Here is a 23,390-nt window from a genome sequence, read left to right as displayed (position 1 = left end):
GGCCTACTGCTTATGCCTCAAAAATTCTGACTCCTGCTCAGACTAGGTACTCTCACATAGAAAGGGAAGCTCTGGAATTGTATACGCTGTGTCGAAATTCAATGTTTTATGCTATGGTACCAAACTCCATCTGGTCACCGATCACAAACCACTAGTTTTCTTATTCAATGCTTCTGCATCATTAACAGATGAAGGACCATATCACACTGAATATTGGGGTTGTTTCCTTTCATGTTACATCTACAAGATTCATTTCTACCCTACTAACCAACACGCAAATGCCAATGCTCTGTCACACCTGCCAGCAGGTCTGGACCCAGGATTTGATCAGAATAAATTGCTTTGTTTGCACATTTATGTTACCATGCAGCAGATAATTAATGGTTTTCCTGTAACTAGCACATGGGTCATGAAGGCTGTAGCTTCAGATCCCACTTTGTGAAAGGTCATAACATTCATACAACATGGTTGGCCAGATTCACTACCTTCTCGTGTATCCGACCCACTACATAATTATTACATCTTTTGACACTGATTCTCTGTTGTGGATGTTGTTCTGCTTTTAGACATGGGTAACATGGCCCCTTGAGTAGTGATCCCCTCTGTGCTTCCTTCAGAGGTTCTCCGTTTATTACATGCCGATCATTGGGATGTATCACACACAAAAGTGTTAGCCTGTCAACACGTTTGTTGGCTCATCTTGGATGGTGAAGTTACACACCTGTTTGCCTTTTGTTCACAGTTTGTGATGCACCTAGCAGCTCTCAGGGCATTATTGTCTCCTTGGCCTATGCCATCGTGTGCATGCCACTGTACATATGTGGATTCTGCTGGCCCCTTTCTCAACACTTATTGGCTGTTGGTCATTGACACACATTCTTCTTTCCTGTATGTTCTTCATTGTGTCTCTACATTCACGACTGCCACCATTGTAGCCTTGTGCAAATTTTTTTCACTTGAACACTGGCCCATGATATTACTGTCCAATAATTGTCCACAATTTTCATCACATGAATTTGCGGCATTTTGGAATTCCTGTGGTATCTGTCACATCCTCGCCCTGTCATTCCATCCAAAACCTAATGCTGAGGTGTAATGCCTAGTGAAAATGTTCAAAACTCAGATGAAAAATTATTTTGCCACCTATTCACCCAATGTTGCCTTTGATCGTTTTCTTTCCTCATACTATTTTACACCATTTAGTAAGAAGAGCCTGGCATAGCTACTGCACAGGTGACAGCTGAGGACACTGCTACACCTCCTGTATCGTCCACTTGGACATCAATCCGTGCATCCGCTGTGTCTCTTCCTGCCAGATGTGGCTGTCTTGAGGCAGAGTTTTGGACATTACCCTAAATGGATTCCAGCTCTCATTGACAGGAGTTGGGGGTGGCACTTCCACGATATCTGCACGGGGGATGGCCTCTGCTTGAGGAACCATGGCCAGCTTCACCTTCATGTGGATGGCTGGGTGCCCCTTGATGTCACACCATTGCCTCCATACCCATCCACAACAGATGCCACATCAACTGCCATTGTCAGTTCTGCATTACTGTGCAGGTGAGGGCATCCACCCTGTGGCCGAATCAGCAGTTCCTCTATTTCTTCAAACACCATCATCAGGGATTACTTCAACCATTCCTGAACAACTGTTTGTACCAGTATCACCAGCACCAGGAGCACTGCAACCAGAGCTGATGACCGAGGTCAACATGGAAACAGTCCCGGCCTTGGTCTTGCCGTATGCTTTGACACGGAAAGGTAGGAGCAGAATGTGTCTGCGTCTAAAGCTCATGAGATGGCACACTAAACTTTCCACCTTAGACAGAGCCCAGCAGGTGAGGAGGACAGCATGGACACCTCAAGAAGCCATGATCTTCCTAAGAGAGGAGGAAAGCAGTGACGTATGCACGTACTTTTAAAAGGCCACATATGCAGCAGTGCTATGCCATTTGCAGAGGGTGCCTCAGACTTGTGTGTGTGTGTGTGTGTGTGTGTGTGGTGTGTGTGTGTGTGTGTGACTGAGAGACTGAGAGAGAGAGAGAGAGAGAGAGAGAGAGAGAGAGAGAGAGAGAGAGAGAGAAAGAGAGAGAGAGAGAGATCACCATCAGAGCCTGCCCTGGGCACCATCTATTTAAGGCTAGCAAAGCTACTTTCATCCTCAGTTCTCTACATGTATTGCCACAGCTCTTTATGTATGTAATTGGTTCCTGCTCAATGTTACTTAAATACTGTGTTCAAGTTGTTAATGCTTCTGTGAAATACAGTTGAGTTGTATTCAATCTACTGGTCATGTTGTACTTATATCTAATTACAACAGCATTGTTTCACAACCCTTCCTCAGTTCCTTAAAACAGGACAGGACCCTAAGCTGTCCTCTGCAGAACTTCAAACTCTTCTTTTCCTAAAAGCTGATGACTCTGTCATTATCTTCTCATCAGACAAGGGATCTACCACCGCAGCACTTGACCAATGTGTGTTTGGAAGTGAATGTCTACACCAGTTTTCTGGCACCTTTACCTACAACATCTTCCATCAAGATCCCATGTCAGTGCTTCTAACTGTCCGCCACCGGTAGCTGAGTGGTCAGCATGACAGAATGTCAATCCTAAGGGCCCACGTTCGATTCCTGGCTGAGTTGGAGATTTTCTCCGCTCAGGGACTGGGTGTTCTGTTGTCCTAATCATCATCATTTCATCCCCATCGACATGCAAGTCGCCGAATTGGTGTCAAATCAAAAGACTTGCACCCGGCGAACAGTCTACCCAACGGGAGGCCCTAGCCATGCAGTCCCTCCTCAAAACCTCAGGACCTTCACAAGGACTAACACATCAACCCATAGAGCTTCGTACGCCTTCTTCCTAAGATCCACAAACCCAATCACCCTGACTGTCCCATAGTTGCTGACTTCGAAGCACCCACCATACATATATATCTGCCTTAGTTGATCAACACCTGCAACCCACAGCACAGACTTCCCTCCTATATTAAAGACACCAACCATCTGAAATCTGTGACTGCCCCACTTGCACCAAACACCTTGCTTGTCACCATTGATGCCACTTCCCTCTATACTAACATCCCATACGTACATGGTCTGCCTGCTGCTTAACATTTTCTCAGCCAGTGCCCATCTGATTCCAAACATATGACACCACTCCTGCTCAGTTGATCAACTTTCTACTAACCAACAACTACTCTACCTTTGTGGGGCAGACATACAAACAGATCAGGGATACAGAACTGGGAACCAGGATGGCTCCTTCCTATGCCAACCTTTTCACAAACCTCAGCTCCTGGTTAGCTTCAGAAACATTGATGACATCTTAACCATATGGAGTCATGGTGAGGTGACCTGTTAAAATTTCTGGAATCTCTAAATATATTCTCCCAATAAAATTTCACTTGGTCCTACGTGGAATTTCATAACCACTTTCCTTCATGTTGACCTCTTCTTCACAGAGGGTCAGCTACACACTTCTTCTCAAATTAAACTTACTAAAAAAGAATGTACCAACATTTTGACAGTTTCCATCCCTTCCATGTGAAATGTTCTCTCCCATACAGTATTGGCATTAAAGGCAAACATCTTTGAACTGATGCAGACTTTTTACAGCAATACACACCACCATTTTCACCTCAGCCTCTGGTTGTAATTACCCAACCAGCCTAGTCATAAAGCAAAGTTCCTGCTCCACCACATCCAATCCTTGTACTGCTGGTCCCTCCAAAAAAGGACATAGGAGTACACCACTTGTCACTCAGTATTACCCTGGTCTTGAAAGCATTAATCAACTAGAATGAGATTTTCACTCTGCAGCGGAGTGTGCACTGATATGAAACTTCCTGGCAAATTAAAACTGTGTGCCAGGCCGAGACTCAAACTCAGGACCTTTGCCCTCAAAAGTTTCATTAATCAACTACTTTGATAAGGTTATGACTTCTTAAAATCATACCCTGATATGATGCCAATTCTGTCCAAGATTTTACTCACCAGACTTAGAATAACTATTCATTGCCTTCTCAATGTTCACAGTACCCTTTGTCAGATCTATGCTCCTTCTGCACCAACATCCCTAACCTATGGATCCTACCCCTGTGACAGTCTCCACTGCAAGACTTGCCCTGTGCACCCTCCTGCCACCACCTGTATCAGCCCTATAACTGGTAAAACACATACTATCAAAGGGATAGCCATCTGAGAAACACCATGTCATATGCTAACTGTTGTGTAAACATTGTTTGGGCTTTTACATTGGCATGACTACCACCAAGTTATAAGTTAGGATGAATGAGCATAGGCATAAGGTGTATACTGGGAACACACAATACAAATGGGTACCCAAAATATAGTAATTATTTTTAAAAGCTATATTTTCTTTCTTTCTTTGGACCTTGTCCTGTGTCACACAGGGTCAGCCCTGTTATTAAGAATTTGGCAGTGTCATTAGCAGAGGGTGGCCGGATGCCTTCCTGCTGCCAACCCGAACCCCCCAGGATGGAAGAAGTGTACCCCAGCTGTTTATGTCTAGTTTAAGCCATGAAATAGTGCAAACGTCTGCAAATGCCTGTGAGTCATGGAACTGAGGCGGAACATGGGGACCAGCCTGGTATTCACCTAGCAGGATGTGGAAAACCACCTAAAAACTACATCCAGGCTGGCCATCAGACCAGCCCTCATAATTAATTCACCACGCAGATTGATCGCTGCAGGCACGCCTACCTGAGTCCAGGAAGCAACGCATTAGCACTCTCGACTACCCTGGTGGGTTTTTTAAAAGCTATATATTTTCAAATATATTTACAAAACAACCTTATCCCCTTAAAAATATTCTCCATTACAATTACAACTACTACATTTTATCCACCAGTGCTTCCACTTTTTGAAACACTTTTCATAGTCATCAGCACTTTTTGTAGTCATCTTTAGAAATGGCTGACAGCTCTTCCCTAATTTTTTTTCTTGAGTTCTTCAGTGTTGTCAAATCGGTGTCCTTCCATGCCCCTTTTCATGCATGGAAATAAGAAAAAGTCGCATGGAGCTAGGTCAGGTGAGTAGTGGTGGTTAGTGTTTAACGTCCCGTCGACAACGAGGTCATTAGAGACGGGTCAGGTGAGTAAGGTGTGTGGGGCAGTGAAACCATGCCATTTTTAGCCAACAGCTGTCTAACAGGGATGGCTGTGTGGCAGGTGTGTTGTCATGGTGGAAGAACCAGTCTTTTGTCTGCACAAATTGGGTCTTTTCTGATAAATACTGTTGTGAAACCTTCTTAAAACTTCCAAATAAAAGGTTTGATTGATGGTCTGATCTTGGGGAACAAACCCTTGGCATCAAAAAAGCAAATCAGTATTGTTTTGATGTTTGATTTGACTTGACGACATTTTTTTGGGTGGGGTCATGTTGACATCTTCCTTCCGCTGGTTTCACTGTTGTTTTGTTTTTGTGCTATAATCATAGCACCACGACTCATCGCCAGGCCTTTGACAAAAAATCTGGATCAGCTTCATGCTGTTGTTTCAAAGCATGAAATGTTTCAACTTGACATTCCTTTTGATTGTCCATCAGAAACCAAGGAACAAACTTGGCAGCAAGCCTTTTCATTCCCAAGTCTTCCATTAAAATTCACTGAACTGAGTTGTAAGGAAACTGCTGATATCTGACAGTTGATCAGTTTTCTGTTGAAGGTCTGTCAGCATTAGTTCTCAAATTTTTTCAATATTTTCATCAATTCGGGCAGTTGAACGATGTCCAGAACAAGGTTCATCATCAATCAACATGTTGTCATTTGTAAGTCAAGCAAACCATTCATTCACTTCAGATATTCCCATAGTGTCATCTTGGTAAGCTGTTTACAACTCTAAAACATTTTCAGCAGCATTTTTACCAATTTGAAAACAAAATTGCACAGCTGCACACTGTTCACTTAAACTTGCCATCATAAAAAATGAAACAAGAACAAAAGAGTGCTAGCAAGCCTGGTTGACAACACAGGTGGCACTGAACTGACAATGAGTTGCCCTATGCATGCCTAGCGGCAAAAATACATACCCCGCAAGCTTCGCCCACAGCAGTGTTATTCCAGTTTTTTCTGGAGGTGCCCCCTCATAACATGTTGCAGAGGATGCTCTTCAGCATGACAGTCATGACCTTGGTGCTTGTTTCATCATACATGTCATCTGGATTCTTCCCCGAGACACCAGTTTACCAGAACTCTGTAGGTGGGAATGGGGGCTACAACATGTTCTTGGTTCTCACGAGGCACCTGGACTTAATTTATGTTAATTTCTTTGGTCTCAGCATTTCTTTATGTTAACTGTTCCTTTGTTAACTCCCTTTTAGCTTTATACATCTTCTATTTTGTGATTTTCCTATTTTTTGCCATCCCCTTCCAGCTATATCATAAACTTTATCCCCTTTCCTAAATCTCACCAGGCATTTTCCTTCACTCATCTTGCTTCCTCTTCAACCCTACTGCAAGAAGAAGGAGTCACTGGCTCCGAAAGCTTGCAAATGTAATCCCTTTTGTATGTGTGTCCTCCTGCCACCACTTGGTAAGTAGATTTTTTTATCTGTCTAATTCTATTAATGATATTAATTGTATTTATGGTTATTACTGTCATCTAAAATATGTTTACCATTCTGCCAGTAAAAGTTTTACATGCATTAATGTATTCTGTTAAATTCTTAACATGATTGCTAATTACAAGATTAGTGCCTGGGTGATTTTGAATACAGAGTCCTCATGAACTTGAACCTGGTTTGGTAATTGGATTGAATATTGGTTTCTGTGTTTACACAGGTCAATAAAAGTTAACTGCCCCTTTTGCCTAGAAGTCTGATATTCAAAGAGATGCACTTAGGAAACTACATAGTTTTTTATGAGTATTTCCTCTGGGCCTAGGCATCAGTGCCATAGTCAATGGATATCAGGATTACTTAAGTGTAGAAAAATAAATGAATAACATAAGCATGGAGTTTTCAAGTGACTGTTATTTTCTTCTGTCCAGGTGTTCTTTAAGATGTCCAAACAAATAATAATTATTAAAAAGAGAGCAAGGTGGGTCAGGGTCTTTTGTTGTAAGATGGCCATTGTTTATACAGTCTTATACATAGAGCAATTACTTTCCCTTGGCTTGTCTTCTATGAAATGGCATGTTGTAGCATGTGTAACCATGTCTATAAGTAATGTGGAATAATATTTGGCACTAAATGTAGCCCCTTGTTTCTAATGATAACATTTCATAATTATTTTCCAATAGACATGTTTCATTTGCATTACTGGAGACAAAAAATATTTATGATGCAAATTTATTGAGTCTCAAGGAAAAAGTAAATTATCAATGTTATTTGTGCCAAAGGAGGATCTTATATCTTGAACTCAGTTAAACAGCTTTTCACTCAACTCCTGATAAGATTAAAGATAGTGAGACTTACAGTATGCATATGAATTTCAGGACAACATTCATGGACAACTGATAATCATTGTTGAAACTAATTTTTACATCAGCTTTATTGTTACACAGTTACTTTTAATACTTCATATGATGAAATATTGAACATGATCAAATATACTGTGGTGTTAGGCCTAACATGTCCATGTTGCTCACAGTCACACTCACTATCTTTCAATATCCACCAGTCTATTTCACCTGTAAATGCATGCAGACAGAATTACATCTTTATATGTCATCAGACACAATGCTTTCATCACTAACATTGTTGAAGGGAAAGTGCTGAAAAAGAAAGGAAGAGGATGGTCTAGGATGCAGTATTTGGAAGAGAGGACATGACAATCACATGGAACTGAAACAAATGACCAGTGACAGAAAAGAGTGGTTGAACTGACAAGGCACTGCTAGCCTTTAGAATATGTATATTCTCCACAGGATTCATATTTTTCTTCACATGCATTGTCACACAGAGCAAAAAGTACACTAATATTTCAGCATCATAAGAAGGTACACAACTCTTATGAAGGCATAGATCCCATTTTGAAAATGTTAAATAAAACTGCATGTATTTTCAGTTCTTTCACATCAAAAAATTTTAACCATTCTCAATGACTTTTGTAGCACACTTTTAAGAAGACCAAACTGCAGTGAAGCAACCAAAGTCATTTTGCCTAAAGACAAGAACAACAGGGAGAGGTGCGCAAATTAATCATTTTTTCCTGTATTGTCATTGCTTCAGCATATATTTATCTTCTTTGAACAACTGCAACAAACAGCATAACCTTTTATCTATAAAATCTGTGCCTGACTGTAATACTTTACTCATTAGACCAGCACAAGCCACTGAATTTAAGCTTGTTGGGCCTGTAATGATTTTCAAAACTTTATCAGAAAATGTTTATATTGGACACTGAATGTATCTACTGGTACTTGCTGTAACCATCTAAGTACCTCTGTAGTTCTCATTTCTAAACACTTCTGTCAGGAAAACACATTGAAGGTAAAATTAGAGAGATTTGAGCTCACACAGTGGCTTACCAAAAATAATTCTACCTGGAGATCATTCACATCTGGAACAAGACAGGGAGGAAGTAACAGTGATATGCAAAATACCCTCCACCAAATACTATAAGGTTGCTTCCAGAGTATAGATGTAGATGTAGATATTCAAGCACTTGAGCACTGGAGTGATTAGATTTGTAATAAGTCATTTAAAAGGTCAAGCTCTAAATGGAGAGCACTGAATTTGACAGAATTTGTTTTCCAAAGTCACTTTCAGAACTCCTTCAAAGCCAAACTTTGGAAAGAAGGAGATCAGAAAAAGTTGTTTACAAAAAATTGTTACATAAGTTTGATAGATATAAGCAGTTTGTGGAGTGGAATTTAAATAAAGCTACTCCTAGTTGTGTGATTACAGGCAGGTCATTACAGGCAGTTTGTGGAGCTGAATTTCAATAAAGCAAAGTATCTTGATGGCCTGATCAGAGAGGAACACTTGTTGTGAGTAGTTATTAGCAGATTCCTTCGGAAAACATGAGAAAAACTGTTGGTCAAAGACTAGATAAAAATGTCATATTTATTTGGCTTTTGGTTCAAGAAGACACCATAAAGAAGGTGAACAATAATGAAATCACTGGGGATACAGGTAAAAGGATTAGATTTAATAAAGGTAATGGGAACCACCGATAATGGGAATGGCAGAGGTAGAGACAGAGAACACTGCAAGAGTTCTTGAAACTGTGGAGATAAAATTAACAGTATGCAAAGGGTAGAAAGAGAGAAGATTCTGAGTGAGGGTTTGAGACACAGGATACAGTGAATGCCTCTGTGAAGGTCAGATAAAGATTTATAGGGTTTGATGGTGAGAATCTGATGAACTGATTACTTTAGGAAAAAATTAAGTAATGGGAGTATGGTCATTTTGAACAGTTTATACAAGTTTTATTGAAGAGGTACTAGTGAATGTTACTTTAGATTCAAATAGTACTGTAAATATTTTAGAAGGGGAATTTCTGGATTAGAATGTCTTACTGAAAAAACATTCGGAATCTCCAATAAATAGTGTTATGCAACAGGAGTAACAATACTAGTGAGTGAACCTCTTAGAAGAGAAGTATTAGTAAAATTAAAAATATATCTATGTGAGTTTGAACAACATACATTATTAGTATCATCTATTAATGTGCCCTTGCTGTTTGGATTGAATTGGTTTTGAACATTGAAATACAATTGGATTTCAAATATGGAAAATAACATGGAGAAAGACAGAGGTGTCAAATAGTAATGCAATTAAACAAATTAATGCCCAGCTTATAGGGGAAACACAGATAACAGAATTATCAGGAGTCATGTACATCATGCTGCTACATTCCAACTTGGTAGACCAGAAAACAATGTGTGTTCAAACAACAAAGGTTCAATCGATTCCAACCAACAGAGAGCAGGGACAGTTGGTTTCATTCATAAAGCATCAACAATAAGGCCAGAAATGCTAAAAGATTTGAAGAGTTAAAACTACAACTGCATAACCCTTATTTTATGAAACCCTACTCTATACCATTGGCCATTAAGGACACAGTAAAAAAAAAAAAGGAAATCGAATGAATCATGTGTTCAGGGTCCTTGAAAGCATTAATAGTCAATTTAAAAGCTCGTTATTGGCGGTAAAAAATCTGATAGTATGGTCAGAATAGTTTTGGATCCCCATACGGTGAACTCCATTATTAAAACTGGTAGGCAAAATCCCTTATAATTAATAGCAAAAATCTCTAAGACATAAGGACCATGGACTTGACAGGGTAATACTGGTAAATACCTCTAGGAGAGGAGTCATTTTGATGGGAATAGTTATCAATTTAAAGTGGTATAATTGGTCTCAATGTGTCAGTCTTCTCCTTCTTCTTAGCATTTATCCCACACTAGCAGGGTCCACTTGTTGACACATCTGCCTCTGTTTGGGTCTGTCAAGTACATCTCCATAGGTAGCATTGACGAATTCCATATCCTTCTTGGTACAGTGCATCCATCATGCCTTGGGTCCACCACGAGGTCGTTGACCATTTATGTCCAGGTGCATAGCTGTTCTTGCCACCAAGTCTGCTTTACTACACATGACATGAGTGTACCATATTAACCAGCTTTTCCACAGTTTGTCTGAGATAGGTGCAACGCCAGGTCACTGTCAAACACTGACATTTGTTGCATGGTCAAATCAGGTTCGTTCAAGGGACCAACGGAGCATTTGCATTCCCATGACGTGGGATGCTTCATTGTTATTGGCTAACACTATGTCACCATAAAGTGTGACTAGGTGTACTACAGTCCTATAAACCAAGGACTTAAGGCATAAAGGCATACAGTGATCACACAGGATGCCAGTTGCCTGCCGCCATTTCATCCAAACTGTGTTAACATGGACACTGCTATCCGGTAGACTTTCTCCATCACTGCATATGAGTGAGCCAAGATATCTGAACTGCTCCACTTTCTTCAGGTCTGCTCCAATGACTCTGATGGTCCCATCAGTTTGAATACCACGTACCATGTATTCAGTCTTCTTGATATTCAGTCAGTTCTGTCTTTTTGATATTCAGCCGGAGGCTAAATTTGCCAAGTAATTGATTCCATTGCTGTATCTGTTCCTGGAGACCTTCACGGTGTTTACTTTCCAGTAAAACATTATCAGCATATAGCAGTGATCAAGGATGTGGTGACTGTAGGTCTTATGTCACAGTGTCCACACAGAAGATAAACATTAGAGATGACAGTGTTGAACCATAATATAATACAGTACTGATAGTAAAAGGAGGTGACATTCCCACTGCACAATGGACATTGCAGGAGACATTTCGATACAGCAGCTAGAGCCATTGGACATAGGCTTCAGGGACATTGTGAGATTGTAAAACATGCCAAATAAGCTGATGTGGGACATGGTCAAAGGCCTTTCCCAGATCTAGGAATGACATATGGATATCCTTGTTCTTCTGAATGTGTTTCTCAATAAGTAACCCAGAAACATGTATGGCATCTATGGCTCCACTTCCTTTGATAAACCTGCATTGAATTGGGGTGATAGAAACAATTGGGCTCAAAGGTCTGCATGGTGTGGCAAAGCAGTTGAATTATTCAATACTGCAAGCATTCTGTCACATTATCTTTTGCCTTCAAGATTGGCATAGTGACACTAGTTGTCCAGACTGCTGGGACAATATCATCATCAATGATTCTGTTGAAGAGGGTAGTAAAAACTGTGGCTCTTCCATACTTCAGCTGTGATCATCAGGGTCAGTATCCTTCCCATTCTTCACCTTCTTGACCACTTCCTTGACCTCCTGGATGGTAATTGGTAGCACAGGTCCGGCAAATGGATCAGCACTCAATATTGGAGGATGGTCAAATTCCTCATTGCCGATTTTGGAGACGTAATCACTCCATCTGTGGAGAATGTTGGAAGCATCTCAAAGGAGTTGATGGCCTTTATCCTTTGTGTGTTTGACATGACCAATGTCCTGGGTGGCTCGGTGGCATGCTTTTGTGAGATGATAAATTTTAATTGCTCCTTCAGGTGTGTCTACTTCAGCATACACACTGTCATAGTAAGAAGATTTGGCTGCTGTAACTGCTCTCTTGGCAGCCAATTTTTGCTTCTTATAGCATTGCAGATCTTCATTAATGCAGGACTGGAAACACACGTTGAAAGGCTTCTTCTTCTCCCTCACAGCTTTTGCATGCCTTTATTCCACCACCAGACTTCTTTATTGATTACTCATTTTCCTAGCTTCATCCTACCAAGAATGTTATTCACTGCACGATGGACTTGGCTAGTAATGCTGCCCCATATGCCTGGTACTGGCTGGTCTGTGTCTATGTGGACAGCCTTAAGAGCAGTGGTAAGCTGAGCTTTGCATTCTGATTTGCCACCATTTGGTTTCTGCACTCCAATGATTTTGGAATGAGTTCAATTGTGAATATTCAACTTGAGGTTCATGACAAGAGATTGATGCTGGGGGGAGGGAATTGACTCTCAAGGAATGACTTTTATGTCAGTTACCAGCTTCAGGTTGTGTCTTCTTGTAAGCAGATAGTCAATTTGAGTCTTGTGTCCACTACCTGTTTAGGTTATCAGATGTGTGTGCCTCTTCTTGAAGAGTGAGTTGGTCACCCCAAGCTCATATGTTTGGGTAAAATCTGGAATCCGTATCCCACATCCATTCCATCATGGACTGGTCATATCCATTTCTTGCTACATGACCGTTGAGGTTGCCTCCTATTATCAGATATTGTTTGTATTCAATAGCGCATAGATGAATATCTAATTCTGTCCAAAATTCATCCTTCTCTTCACCAGGGCATCTGACGTGGGATGCATAGCAGGACACAATTCGAAATGTGGATGTGCCAGACTCGATCATTGCACTCATGAGTCGATCAGAGATTTGGTATACATTTGTGACACTGTCCTGATACTTATCACTAGTGACAATCCCTACACTATTACGAGTGCTGTTTGTGTTATTATAGTACAATTCGTATCCATCACTGATCTCTCAGACCTTTGCTCCTTTCCATTGCATGTCTTGGATACATGCAATGTCTATGTGCCGGTTTCTTAAGGTTTCAACTAATTCTTGGCTTCTTCCAGACTTGGTTGCAATGTTGACAGTAGCAATTCACACATGGACTAACTTCTTTGGCCTACCTCGTCCAGTGGCAGGTATCCCTTGCCCATTTCTCACATTTCCTTGGCGATTGGAATATGTGTCAATTGTGGGTTACACACCAGCATTCATACCCAATTTTTGAACAGACATGCTTATTTGATGCAACTGATATAGGCTTCAATGATGTGGCAGTATCTATTTTAATTTGAGTGCTGGACTAAGCTATTGGGGAAAGTGTTAAGAATGTGGATGACATAATTGTTCCACAAACATGTTGTGGTCATTTTGAAACACTCAAGGAACTTTTAGTTGGGTTGTTACAGCAGGGACTAAAAATCAAATTAACCACATCTCAGCATGATAGGGGCAAAGTAAAGTTTGTCGGACACATAACAAATACAGAAAGAATAAGGCCTGACTTGAAGAAATTAGAAGCCACTGACAAGTTTCCAATACCCTTTATGAAAATACAGTTAAAGACCTTTGTAGGGATGGTAGGATTTTAAAGAAAATTTGTCTCTCGGCCCAACCTGAATATCACATCACTACTAAACATTATAAGGTCAAGAAGAAAGTTGAAGTGGGCAAAGAAATCCAAACAGAAATTTGATCCTGCAGAAAAAAATTCATTACAAGCTACTTTGCTATGTCATCCCAATTTCAGCTTGTCTTTTTGTTTAGCCACAGCTGCTTCAGTTTATGGACTGGGATGTGTACTTTTAAATGAAGTAGGAAATACTGATTGTATTATACAGCACATTACTGCCCATGCAAGTAGGTTAATGGCAGTACAAAAGAGGCTTATTGGGTTGGTTAGTTAAAAATCCCAGAGATCACTTGAACAATTCTTTTATCCAAATGATGTGGAATGAGTCAGTTTACAGGATATGTACACATGATTAACATTAACACTAATGAACACATTTTTTTGCACCACCCATGCACTTACATTTAGAAACAATGTTTTATCATCAGGCTATTCCATTTTAAATGGAAATTTGTCTATGGAGTAGAAGAAGTTATCCAAGAGAAATGATTTTAACTTAGTTTTAAAACTTGCTTTGTTAGTTTTCAGACTTTTTATGTTATTGGGCAAATAATCAAAAATTTTCACTGTTGCATATGACCTCTTTTCTGAGCCACTGACAAATTTAATAATGGGTAATTACATTTTTTCCTCTAGTATCATTCTCAAATTGTAATGGATTATTGACAATTATTTTTAAATGAATATATGTATGTGACAGTGGAGTTAAAATGCTTAACTCCTTGAAGAGGTACCTATACGGCTGCAGAGGATGAACATCGCCTATTATTCTTACTGCTCACTTTTGTGCAATCAGTACTTTATTTCTAAGTGATTAGTTATGCCAGAAATTTATTCCACAAGACATAATTGAGTGAAAATATACAAAAGCATCAGGAGATTGATTCACTTGATTCCAAGACTAGCAATTTTATGAAGGGCCGAAAAAAGTAGTTCAACTTAATTTTTGCAAAAGTTCTGTGACATGTTTTTTACATTCAAGTTTTCACCAATATGTACACCCAAAAATTTGGAACATTCTACCCTATTGACTGATTCCTGTTCATATTCTACATTAATTGTTGTATAGAACTGAATACTGGTATTGTGTGTTATCTCAAAATTTAGAGAGAGTCCATTTTCTGAGAACTGCTTAATAATTCTTTGAAAAACATCATTAATAATCTCTTCTGTGGCTTCCTCTCTAATTGGATTTATTGTAACACTAACATCATTTGAAAAATTAAAAATGACCAAGTCTGCATGTTGAATGTCAAGTGGAAGATTATTGACATATATAACAACAGACATCGATCCAAAATTGATCCCTGTGGGCTCCCTTTGTCATTTCTCACAGTCACTAAAATTTTCTGCCCTTCCAACATCACTTGAATTATTCACTATAATTTTTTGCATTCAATTTGTTAAGTATGATTCAAACAGTTTGTGTGTAAAGCCATCAATTCCATAAAACTTGAGTTTTTCTTTGAGTATAATATGACATACACAATGAGAAGCCTTGGAAAGGCCACAAATAGTACTGGCTGATGATATTTTGTTATTTGAGGCCTGTAATATTTGATGAATGAATGTAAAAATTGCATTGTCAGTTGAGAATCCTTCTGGAATCCGTATTGTGATATGTTAGATAAATTGTTTGTTCTTAAATGTGAGACTTGTTTTGACTACATTATTTTTTCATACATTTTGGGATAAGGTGTTAGTAACAGTAATTGACAACAATTATTTGAGTATTTCTTGTCCCCTTTCTGATGAAGAGTTTTAATAATTACATTTGTAATCCGCCTGAAAAAATTCCCTGTGCCAGTGATGCATTACATACATCACTCAGGACATTATTTATTACTTATTGAGTTAGAACAACTTTTCAGAGCTATGTCTGAAATTCCATTGACATCCTATCAGCTTTTTTTTTTTTTTTTTTTTTTTATAATGATTATAATTCTATTAATTTCAGTAAAGGGTGTTGGTACTACTTCTACCTGCTTAAGGCTTTGTGAAATGATATCATTTTAATACAGTCACCTGTGTCTTTAACTGGAGCATTTTAAATCTATTTTTGCTGCTACATTCAGAAGGTGATTATTAAAAGCACTTGCAACTTGTGAATAACTTCATCATTTAATTCGATTGTTATGGTACCTTGCACATTGATTGGCTGTCCTGTCTCCAAACTGACAATATCCCATAGAGTTTTAATTATACTATTTGCATTATTAATTTCTGTCAGGACATACATACTTATTGACATTTTAATCACTTTCCTTACAATAGTACAATATTTTTTGTAATATGCTAGTAATGTTGGATTTTGATGTAACTTGGCCTTTATACAAGTTTCCCTCTTTTTCTTACACAAGATTTTAATTCCCCTAGTTATCAATTGTTTTCTATTTCTTTAATGTATTTTCTGAAAAAGATTTCAGGAAAGCAACTTTCAAGTACTGACTAAGTTTTGTACATAATTAACTGAATTTGAAATTAGCATTTCTTTCTACATATGTCTCATTCCACGCCACCTCTTTTAAATTATTCTTAAACACTGTATGCTTCTCTCATTAACAAGACACACAATTAAACTGTAATAAAGTAATAATTAGTGAAAACTTATCTATCAGTGAGTTGTGCTACTGATTGTGACATGTCAGATGGATGGAAAAACACCAGAATGCAAACAACATGTAGGTGTTTTGTAAAAGTAGGTTTTAGGTAGCACTTTTGAAATGAATGAAAACTAAAAATTATGATTTTCTAACAATAACTAAACAGACACTATAAGGTTGTCATGTGAAGAATTTAACATATCCAAACAACACTTAATGACTAGAGGGTGGGCAGAAGTTAACAGTGGTATCCAAACACTCTGCATATATTCACTGAACATAAGCTTAAAATCACAGAAGACACATAATGAATGAAAACTGGAAAAAGCATGATATCTTTAACAACAGTATTAAATGGACATTATCTGGGCATTCAACAAAAATTAACATCTGGAAATGAGATGAGAGAGTATAATTTACACAAATAATAAACCACCAACACTTCTAATAAATAGTAGCCTAAGTCACTTTGCAGTAGATTAAGCAGTTGGGAATACCTTGCAGGATTTTAAACTCAAGATTCAGCATATTTGGGGGTCATATACTCAGGCAATGGATGTACTTTCCAGGACACCTTCAAGATTATTGCAAAAATTTAATATATTGTTTTTAAAAGTTCAATAGTAGGAGGAAGACTGAAAATGCTGTTGCAATAATTTACAAACTTAGCAGAAAAAATATGAGGAATTGGTATGCATAAATAAAACTTTGGAGGTGGTTTGGAATAATGAATCTTAAGAATAGAAATTGCAGAAAGGAATTCTTTTAGAAGGCAGTCAGGTGGTTTACAGGAGATGTTTATTGTGCATCTTAGAAGATAGCAGATAATTATTAATCAACTCACTAAGCAGGAAAAAACACATAAAAAGATTAAAGAAGTGCGTAAGGTTTCAGAGCCAATGGCTCCTTCTTCTGGCAGAAGGGTTGAAGGGGAAGGAAAAGGGATGAAGGAAGAAGCAAGGTTTAGGAAATGACAAGAGTTCAGAAGCCTGGGTCAGGGAGATTTACTGTCTAGTGGACATACAAGACAAATCCAGTATGAAAGATCTACCCTTTTTCAAAATATTACCTCTGAAATTGTTGAACACTATGGTTTCCCACTGGACCATCTTAGCAAGTTTCATGTTTTGCAACATATCTTTCAGTTCAGAGACTCGACTTGATGACAACTGTTCTGCTTTGGCAGCTGAAAGTGCTCTTGCTTGTGAAACTGCTGTCTGAAAACACAAAGAAAGTGACTACAAATTATTAATCCTAATATGTCATCTTGTACTGGCATCATTAAGTTGTGGTAAGTTTAACATGTTCAGTACTGATAGAAAGAATATTAAAATAGTAAATTGTGTAATTTACATTAGTAATACATAACTCAAAAGTATTAATTAAACTGCAGCAACAAGTGTTCAGATATGCAGGAAAAACATAACTTGATTAGTATATATTCTTGAACAATTAATATATTTCATTGTCAATTTTGTTCTCCTAATGGAGAAAATAAGTCAGATTGTAATGATGGAACTATTACCTCATATTAGGTATGAAATGTATTTAATAAATGTTTACTCTGTTTGAAGAAAAAATATGAATTTTTCATGTAGAATCACTGATCTGGTACAAACTTCCAGCAATGAGACATGTGGCCATCTTCAGAAATGTGTTGATGGTTGCCAGGATAGTCCATTGGGCATTGTTTCACATCCTGTTCAGGTTACAGCTCAGTTGTTGCTCTGCCATCAGTGAAATTACATATCACTCTACGCTGAAGAGTCAGCATCCTAAGAGCAGGTCCTCACACATATTGCCACAATGGAATTCACTACGTTTGTTTATGAAACACTTGTCTTGCTTGTTTAAGAGAACAGAAGGAAAGGTTTCTAAATACCATATTACTTTTTATATGTTATGTGCCCTCTTGCTAATCAGAATTTCACAATGACCAATGAAGTGGTTTGGTGGAACTCTTTGTGGGGTTTATGTTGATGGCAGCTCTCCTCTACTGTGCATTAACTGCCATCAGCATGGCACAACATAATGTATGTTTTATACCAAGAGTCTGACATCCTTGCTATGCTGAGGGAGGAAAGATGTTAAGAGCATAAACAGCACATAGAATATTAACAACCCGCCAAATTGGCAGCTATTTTATGCTGATTAGACACTGGCTATGCCATTGAGTATGAAAAGATTAATGGCCTCTGACAATAATTTTGTTTTTGTGTCATGTATGTAACGTAGTAGAAATCTACTTGATAGGAAACTGGTAAAACAAAATAGGTTATTCTGTCTTAATATTGCACATGAAAAACTTGAGTATGCATACAAAGTTGGAAGCAAGTGATATTCCAAGATTTCATGCAGAACCAATAACTCCACCTTGCAGAACACTCAAGAAAATTTTAAATTATAAAGTAACCAGGAACATCCCCAACTGCATAATTTTCAGGTCATACAGGACTATCGCATGTGCAGCTGGGCAAAATGGAGGGAAAGAAATGGAAATATCCTGTTTAAGCTACCATCTCAGTCTCCACCTGGAATAATTTAGAGAATCTAGAGTAAATAATAAATAAGGTTCACCTGACAAGAATTTAAGCTCTCAGGCCAAGAAACAAGCCAAGAGCATTAATTAGAGAGCCACATCAATTTTTCAATTTGCTTTGTGAAAGGAGTTCTACTTTTACATTTTTAATTTACAAATCACATGAATTGTCTACTGTAGGATCATTTTCACTGCACCACAAGCTGAAGTGCTTCCCCATTCAGTTAACTGAAGGAATGTGGTAGGGTGATTCCTTATATTTTTTATGTAAATTATCAGTATTATGTTTGTGAGAAAGTTGTAGCATTTTTGTTTTGCCTATTGGTATTCTGATTGCTATGAGTATTATTTATTGATTGTCATTTTTTATTTGTGGTTCAATGTTGCTATTTGAGTTTACATATTGTCATTCTGTCATCTGAAGAAAGTGAGTGGAGCTGTGTGTGCTAGAAATTAGAGTGCCAAGTGGAGAAATCACAACATTTCCAACATATTTTACATTCTTCAGTTTGAGTTCAACAGAGAGGTGACAGCAGTGAAGGCAGCCAGAAACATTTGTGCCATGTATGGGGATAATGTCGCTGGGCACAGCACACCAAGACCATTGTTCTTGTTTTAAGGAGGATCATTTTGACATTAGTGACTCTCCACTTTCATGAAGACTTTTGGGGTTTGTTGTAGATCGTTTAAACACATTAATCCACAATGACCCATGTCAGTGTACTGAAGAACTGCCAGATGTGATGAACTGTGATCGTTCCATCATCGTGCGACATTTGCATGCAATGGGGAAGCTTTAATAGTCAGGTGTATGGGTACCATATGCTCTAAGCCAAAATCAGAAAATCAGTGGGTGGCCATGTGCACAGCTCTGCTTGCTCATCATCAATTGGCTTGTGAACAACAGTCATCAGTGCTCATGCTTACACAAGGAAAAGGAAGGAATGGTTGATTCTAAATATAGTAGCAACTCATTGTACACAGACCAGTGCACATCCACAAAAGATAATGTTATGGATCTGGTGGAGCAGCGACAGTGTGGTACACTACAAGTTGCTTCCCTAAGGTGTAAGCATTGCTGCTGACATTTATTGTCAACAACTGAGATGTCTTGCAGATGCAGTCCATGAACAATAACCAGAAAGACTGTGTGAAGTGGTAATGCACACCCACATTCTACTAGACTCACAAAAGGTGCTACGCACGAGTTGGGTTGGGAAGTCATTCTGCACCCACTTTATTCACCTAACCTTGCACACTCAGATTTCCACCTTTTCTACTCTCTATTGAACAACCTTCAAGGAACTTCCTTTCCAGAGGAAAGTGTGCTCAGACATGGCTTGACGAGTTTTTTGCCTCAAAACCCCCATGTGATTTCTACAGTCATGGAATCATCAAGTTATCCCAGCATTCACAGCCTGTTCTAAATAGTGAAGGAGAACATATCATTGATTACTAAAATCTCTGTTATATGTATCTGTTGTGTTTATAAAACTTATGGAAAAACACTGTGAACTTATGCACCAACCTAATAGCTTCATCATATCTCCACAGACAAAAAGGTGGCAGTGTGTAAAATGCAGTAGGGCATTCTTTGTTTCCTCACAATAAAATAATTCCTGAAACTTTATAACCAGAAATATTTGTTTTGTAAATAAAAAACACTGTCTCTTGCTGTACTGTACAGCACTGCATATTGTGTTGAGTCATCAAACTTGTAGTCAGTGTAATTCCCTAATTTGAAGAGTCTCAGTCTCAGAGTAGCTGAAAGCATACAATACAAGCATGGTTTTTAGATAAAAAAGAAGATACCATAAATATGCTGCAAAACAACACAGACACATGCATTTAAATACACAAGAAAGTATGCTTCATAAATTTCATGGGACATGTAAGGAGATGAAACCTGCTAGATCATTATCATTAGTCATTTCCACTGCTAGACCTCCTATACCTATCCATGCACACCACTTTTTCAATGATACACATCCATGTTGCTCTTCAGGTTTTCTAATATTATCTACTTACCATGCATTAAATTCTCTCTTAATCTCCTGTCACCTCTTGAAATACAGAAATGAAATTTCTTGATACATCACACTTCAACCCCCTAATCTCTTTTTTATTTTTCTGTCCATGACATGCATCCCTTTATTGCTTACTGAGTATCCCTCAATTTTTGGATGTGTTCTGCACTAAAAATCCCTGACTCACTACCACTAGTCAAAACTGTCAATAGCACTGATTCTGATCTTTCCTTTACAGATATAATGGGAGGTTTGTTTTGAAAATCCCACTTAGTTTATCAAAAATTTTAAAACTTTCTTTGTTGAGCTATTTCATTTCATGTTGTAGCTTATCTGGAACAGATGCAAAACCACAAAATTATCATCAAATGAGGGTAGTTCAGATATTCCTTATTATCATGTATCCTTTCTTCTTTTTCAAGTTCAAGGATTGGAAAACTTCATCTAGGCCTGATGGGAACAATTATGGTTATGTAGTGTTTCCTTATGTGAGTCCTCTTTGGTTATAAATTTCTACTTTTGAAGAAGTCTAGTGGAACTGTACCATAGAGATAAACATATTTTGCAGTACACTTGCATATGTTGAATCAAGTCTTGTTTTCTTAAGGTAGTACAAATTTAATTAAAACCATTCCAAAAATTTTCTCAAAATCTGTGAAGCCCAGGCAAAGTAATCAATCTTATTCATATCACTGCCCTATAATTTTTTGCACAAGCAGCAAATTGCCCATTTTATTGCTGAGAAGTTTAGTGAGTATCTTCTATGTTACAGCAATGAGACTGAGTGATAGATTTATACGCCTTATAACTCTCATTTGCTGTTAAGTGCAATAATTACAACATTATATCAGTTTTGGGGAATTGTTTTCTTTCATAGAAATTCTTTAAAAACTTCTGTAATTTCATTTATTATTTACCAACCATTTGTATCATCTAAAGGGCCTCATCTTTGTATGTTTAATTCAGTCTGCCTTTGTACTTCATGCAGTGTTCAAGTGTATCAGTCTTTATTGTAAAACATATGTGTATATAGAAAACTTGGGAACTGTTTATTATGTGTATTACGATCCATATCCAGAATCCCATATTGGTGACCCTGGACAAAAAAGTTCTACATCTTCTGCGACGTCTGCACCGGTTGTATAGAATCAACAGGTTTCACGTCCAACACCATTGCTAACACACTGAACATTCTTTACAAAGACTTGGAGGCCCAGCTCTTACGACCAGGCCAACATAGCCTCCTGCCATCAGTTACTTCACAGCTATCGGACAATGATCTACGATCTTTGATGAGGATAACCTCTACTTTAGCAACTCCACAATGAGCAAGTATTATGAAGTTATCTCGAACAATGGACTGAGGCATTGTTTTGCCAAATTATGCACAACAAGTGAAAAGTGAAGTGGACGATCTACAAAATAGTGTGATGATCGATCACTCGTATGAAGTTCAAAGGGACCTAAATTCACACACATGCTTTGATCCTCTACATGCCATGATATCAGTTACAGTAGTGCTGTGTGCAATGCCACCATGTGTGCAAAACGTAGACACAGTCAACTATTACCAAGCTATGCCAGCCTCACCTTCCTCACAAATCAATAACATTTTTATGCATCCAGTTCACCACAACAAACCACCAGATCGGCGGCCCAGTTTTGTGACCATGTAGGTACAAGTGTACCCAACATAGCCTCTTCACCCAGCAATGTTGTACTATGACAGTGTGACCACCAACAGGTTTCACCAGTGTTTTATGGTCCTACCATGAAGGGTGCATGCCCAGTGTGCGCGGAAAACTCTCATTGTTGCCTCTTTAAGCTCCAGGCCACCCCCACCCCTACCCTCCCCCTCACCCATGGGGTGCCTCAATTCTGACCATACAACCACTCACTCCTTCCACAGTACCATCTGTGTCTGCCATGCCGGACTTCCATGTCATTTCCAAGTTGGACAATGTCAGTGCTATTCCTGCAATTTCCGGTCCAGTTTACGGGCCCTCATTATGCGCTGCTTGCCCGTTCGCTCCCACAGTATCGACTGTGCCTGCTGCATCGTGTTTTCGGGCATCTGAAGAGACATTACAACTAGCCATTGTTCCGAACGTGTGTGCTAGTAACATTTCCGCTCCAGTGATGCCGGATCCCAGCATGAACTCTTGTGCAGCAGAATCGCAGGCCTTCCAAGACACGCCAAAGCCACCTTCATCTCCACCTCCAGGCTGCCTACCTGAGCTACCTCCCCTATATGAGGACAATCCAGTTTCATGGTTCGCACTGGTGGAGCACGTCTTTGAGCTGCATCAAGTGACTGATGACAACTCCAATTTCCTATGTTTGGTCACACACCTTCATGACCACTCAGATTTAATTTGGGATCTCCTACTTTTGCCTCCACCACCACCGAAGTACAAGTTCACCAAGAAAATGATATTGGACTGACTTGCTTGCTCCCCACAGGAGTTGATAATCAAGATTCTGTACAAGGAGCACCTGGGGGACTGCACTCTGTCACAACTTTGGCGCCGCTTCAGGTTACTCATGAGTGAACACACA

At 38.8% G+C, this 23,390-nt stretch overlaps 1 protein-coding gene across 1 annotated transcript in view; it reads right to left on the bottom strand.

The window, feature by feature from the left end:
* LOC124775462 (ATP-binding cassette sub-family C member 5-like) overlaps positions 1-17,569 on the bottom strand; it is a 375,967-nt gene extending 358,398 nt beyond the window's left edge. The window contains exons 1-2 of the mRNA XM_047250294.1: positions 17,543-17,569; positions 17,335-17,482 (exon numbers count right to left, since the gene is read on the bottom strand). Coding sequence (XP_047106250.1) covers positions 17,335-17,482; positions 17,543-17,569 — 175 coding nt within the window. The remainder of the gene's footprint in view (positions 1-17,334; positions 17,483-17,542) is intronic.
* Positions 17,570-23,390: the final 5,821 nt, after the last annotated feature.

The sequence above is a fragment of the Schistocerca piceifrons genome, chromosome 2 (genome assembly GCF_021461385.2).
Source record: "Schistocerca piceifrons isolate TAMUIC-IGC-003096 chromosome 2, iqSchPice1.1, whole genome shotgun sequence".
Lineage (NCBI taxonomy): Eukaryota > Metazoa > Arthropoda > Insecta > Orthoptera > Acrididae > Schistocerca > Schistocerca piceifrons.
Note: the sequence above shows the minus strand (reverse complement) of the source record. Positions and strands in the feature narration are given on the sequence as shown.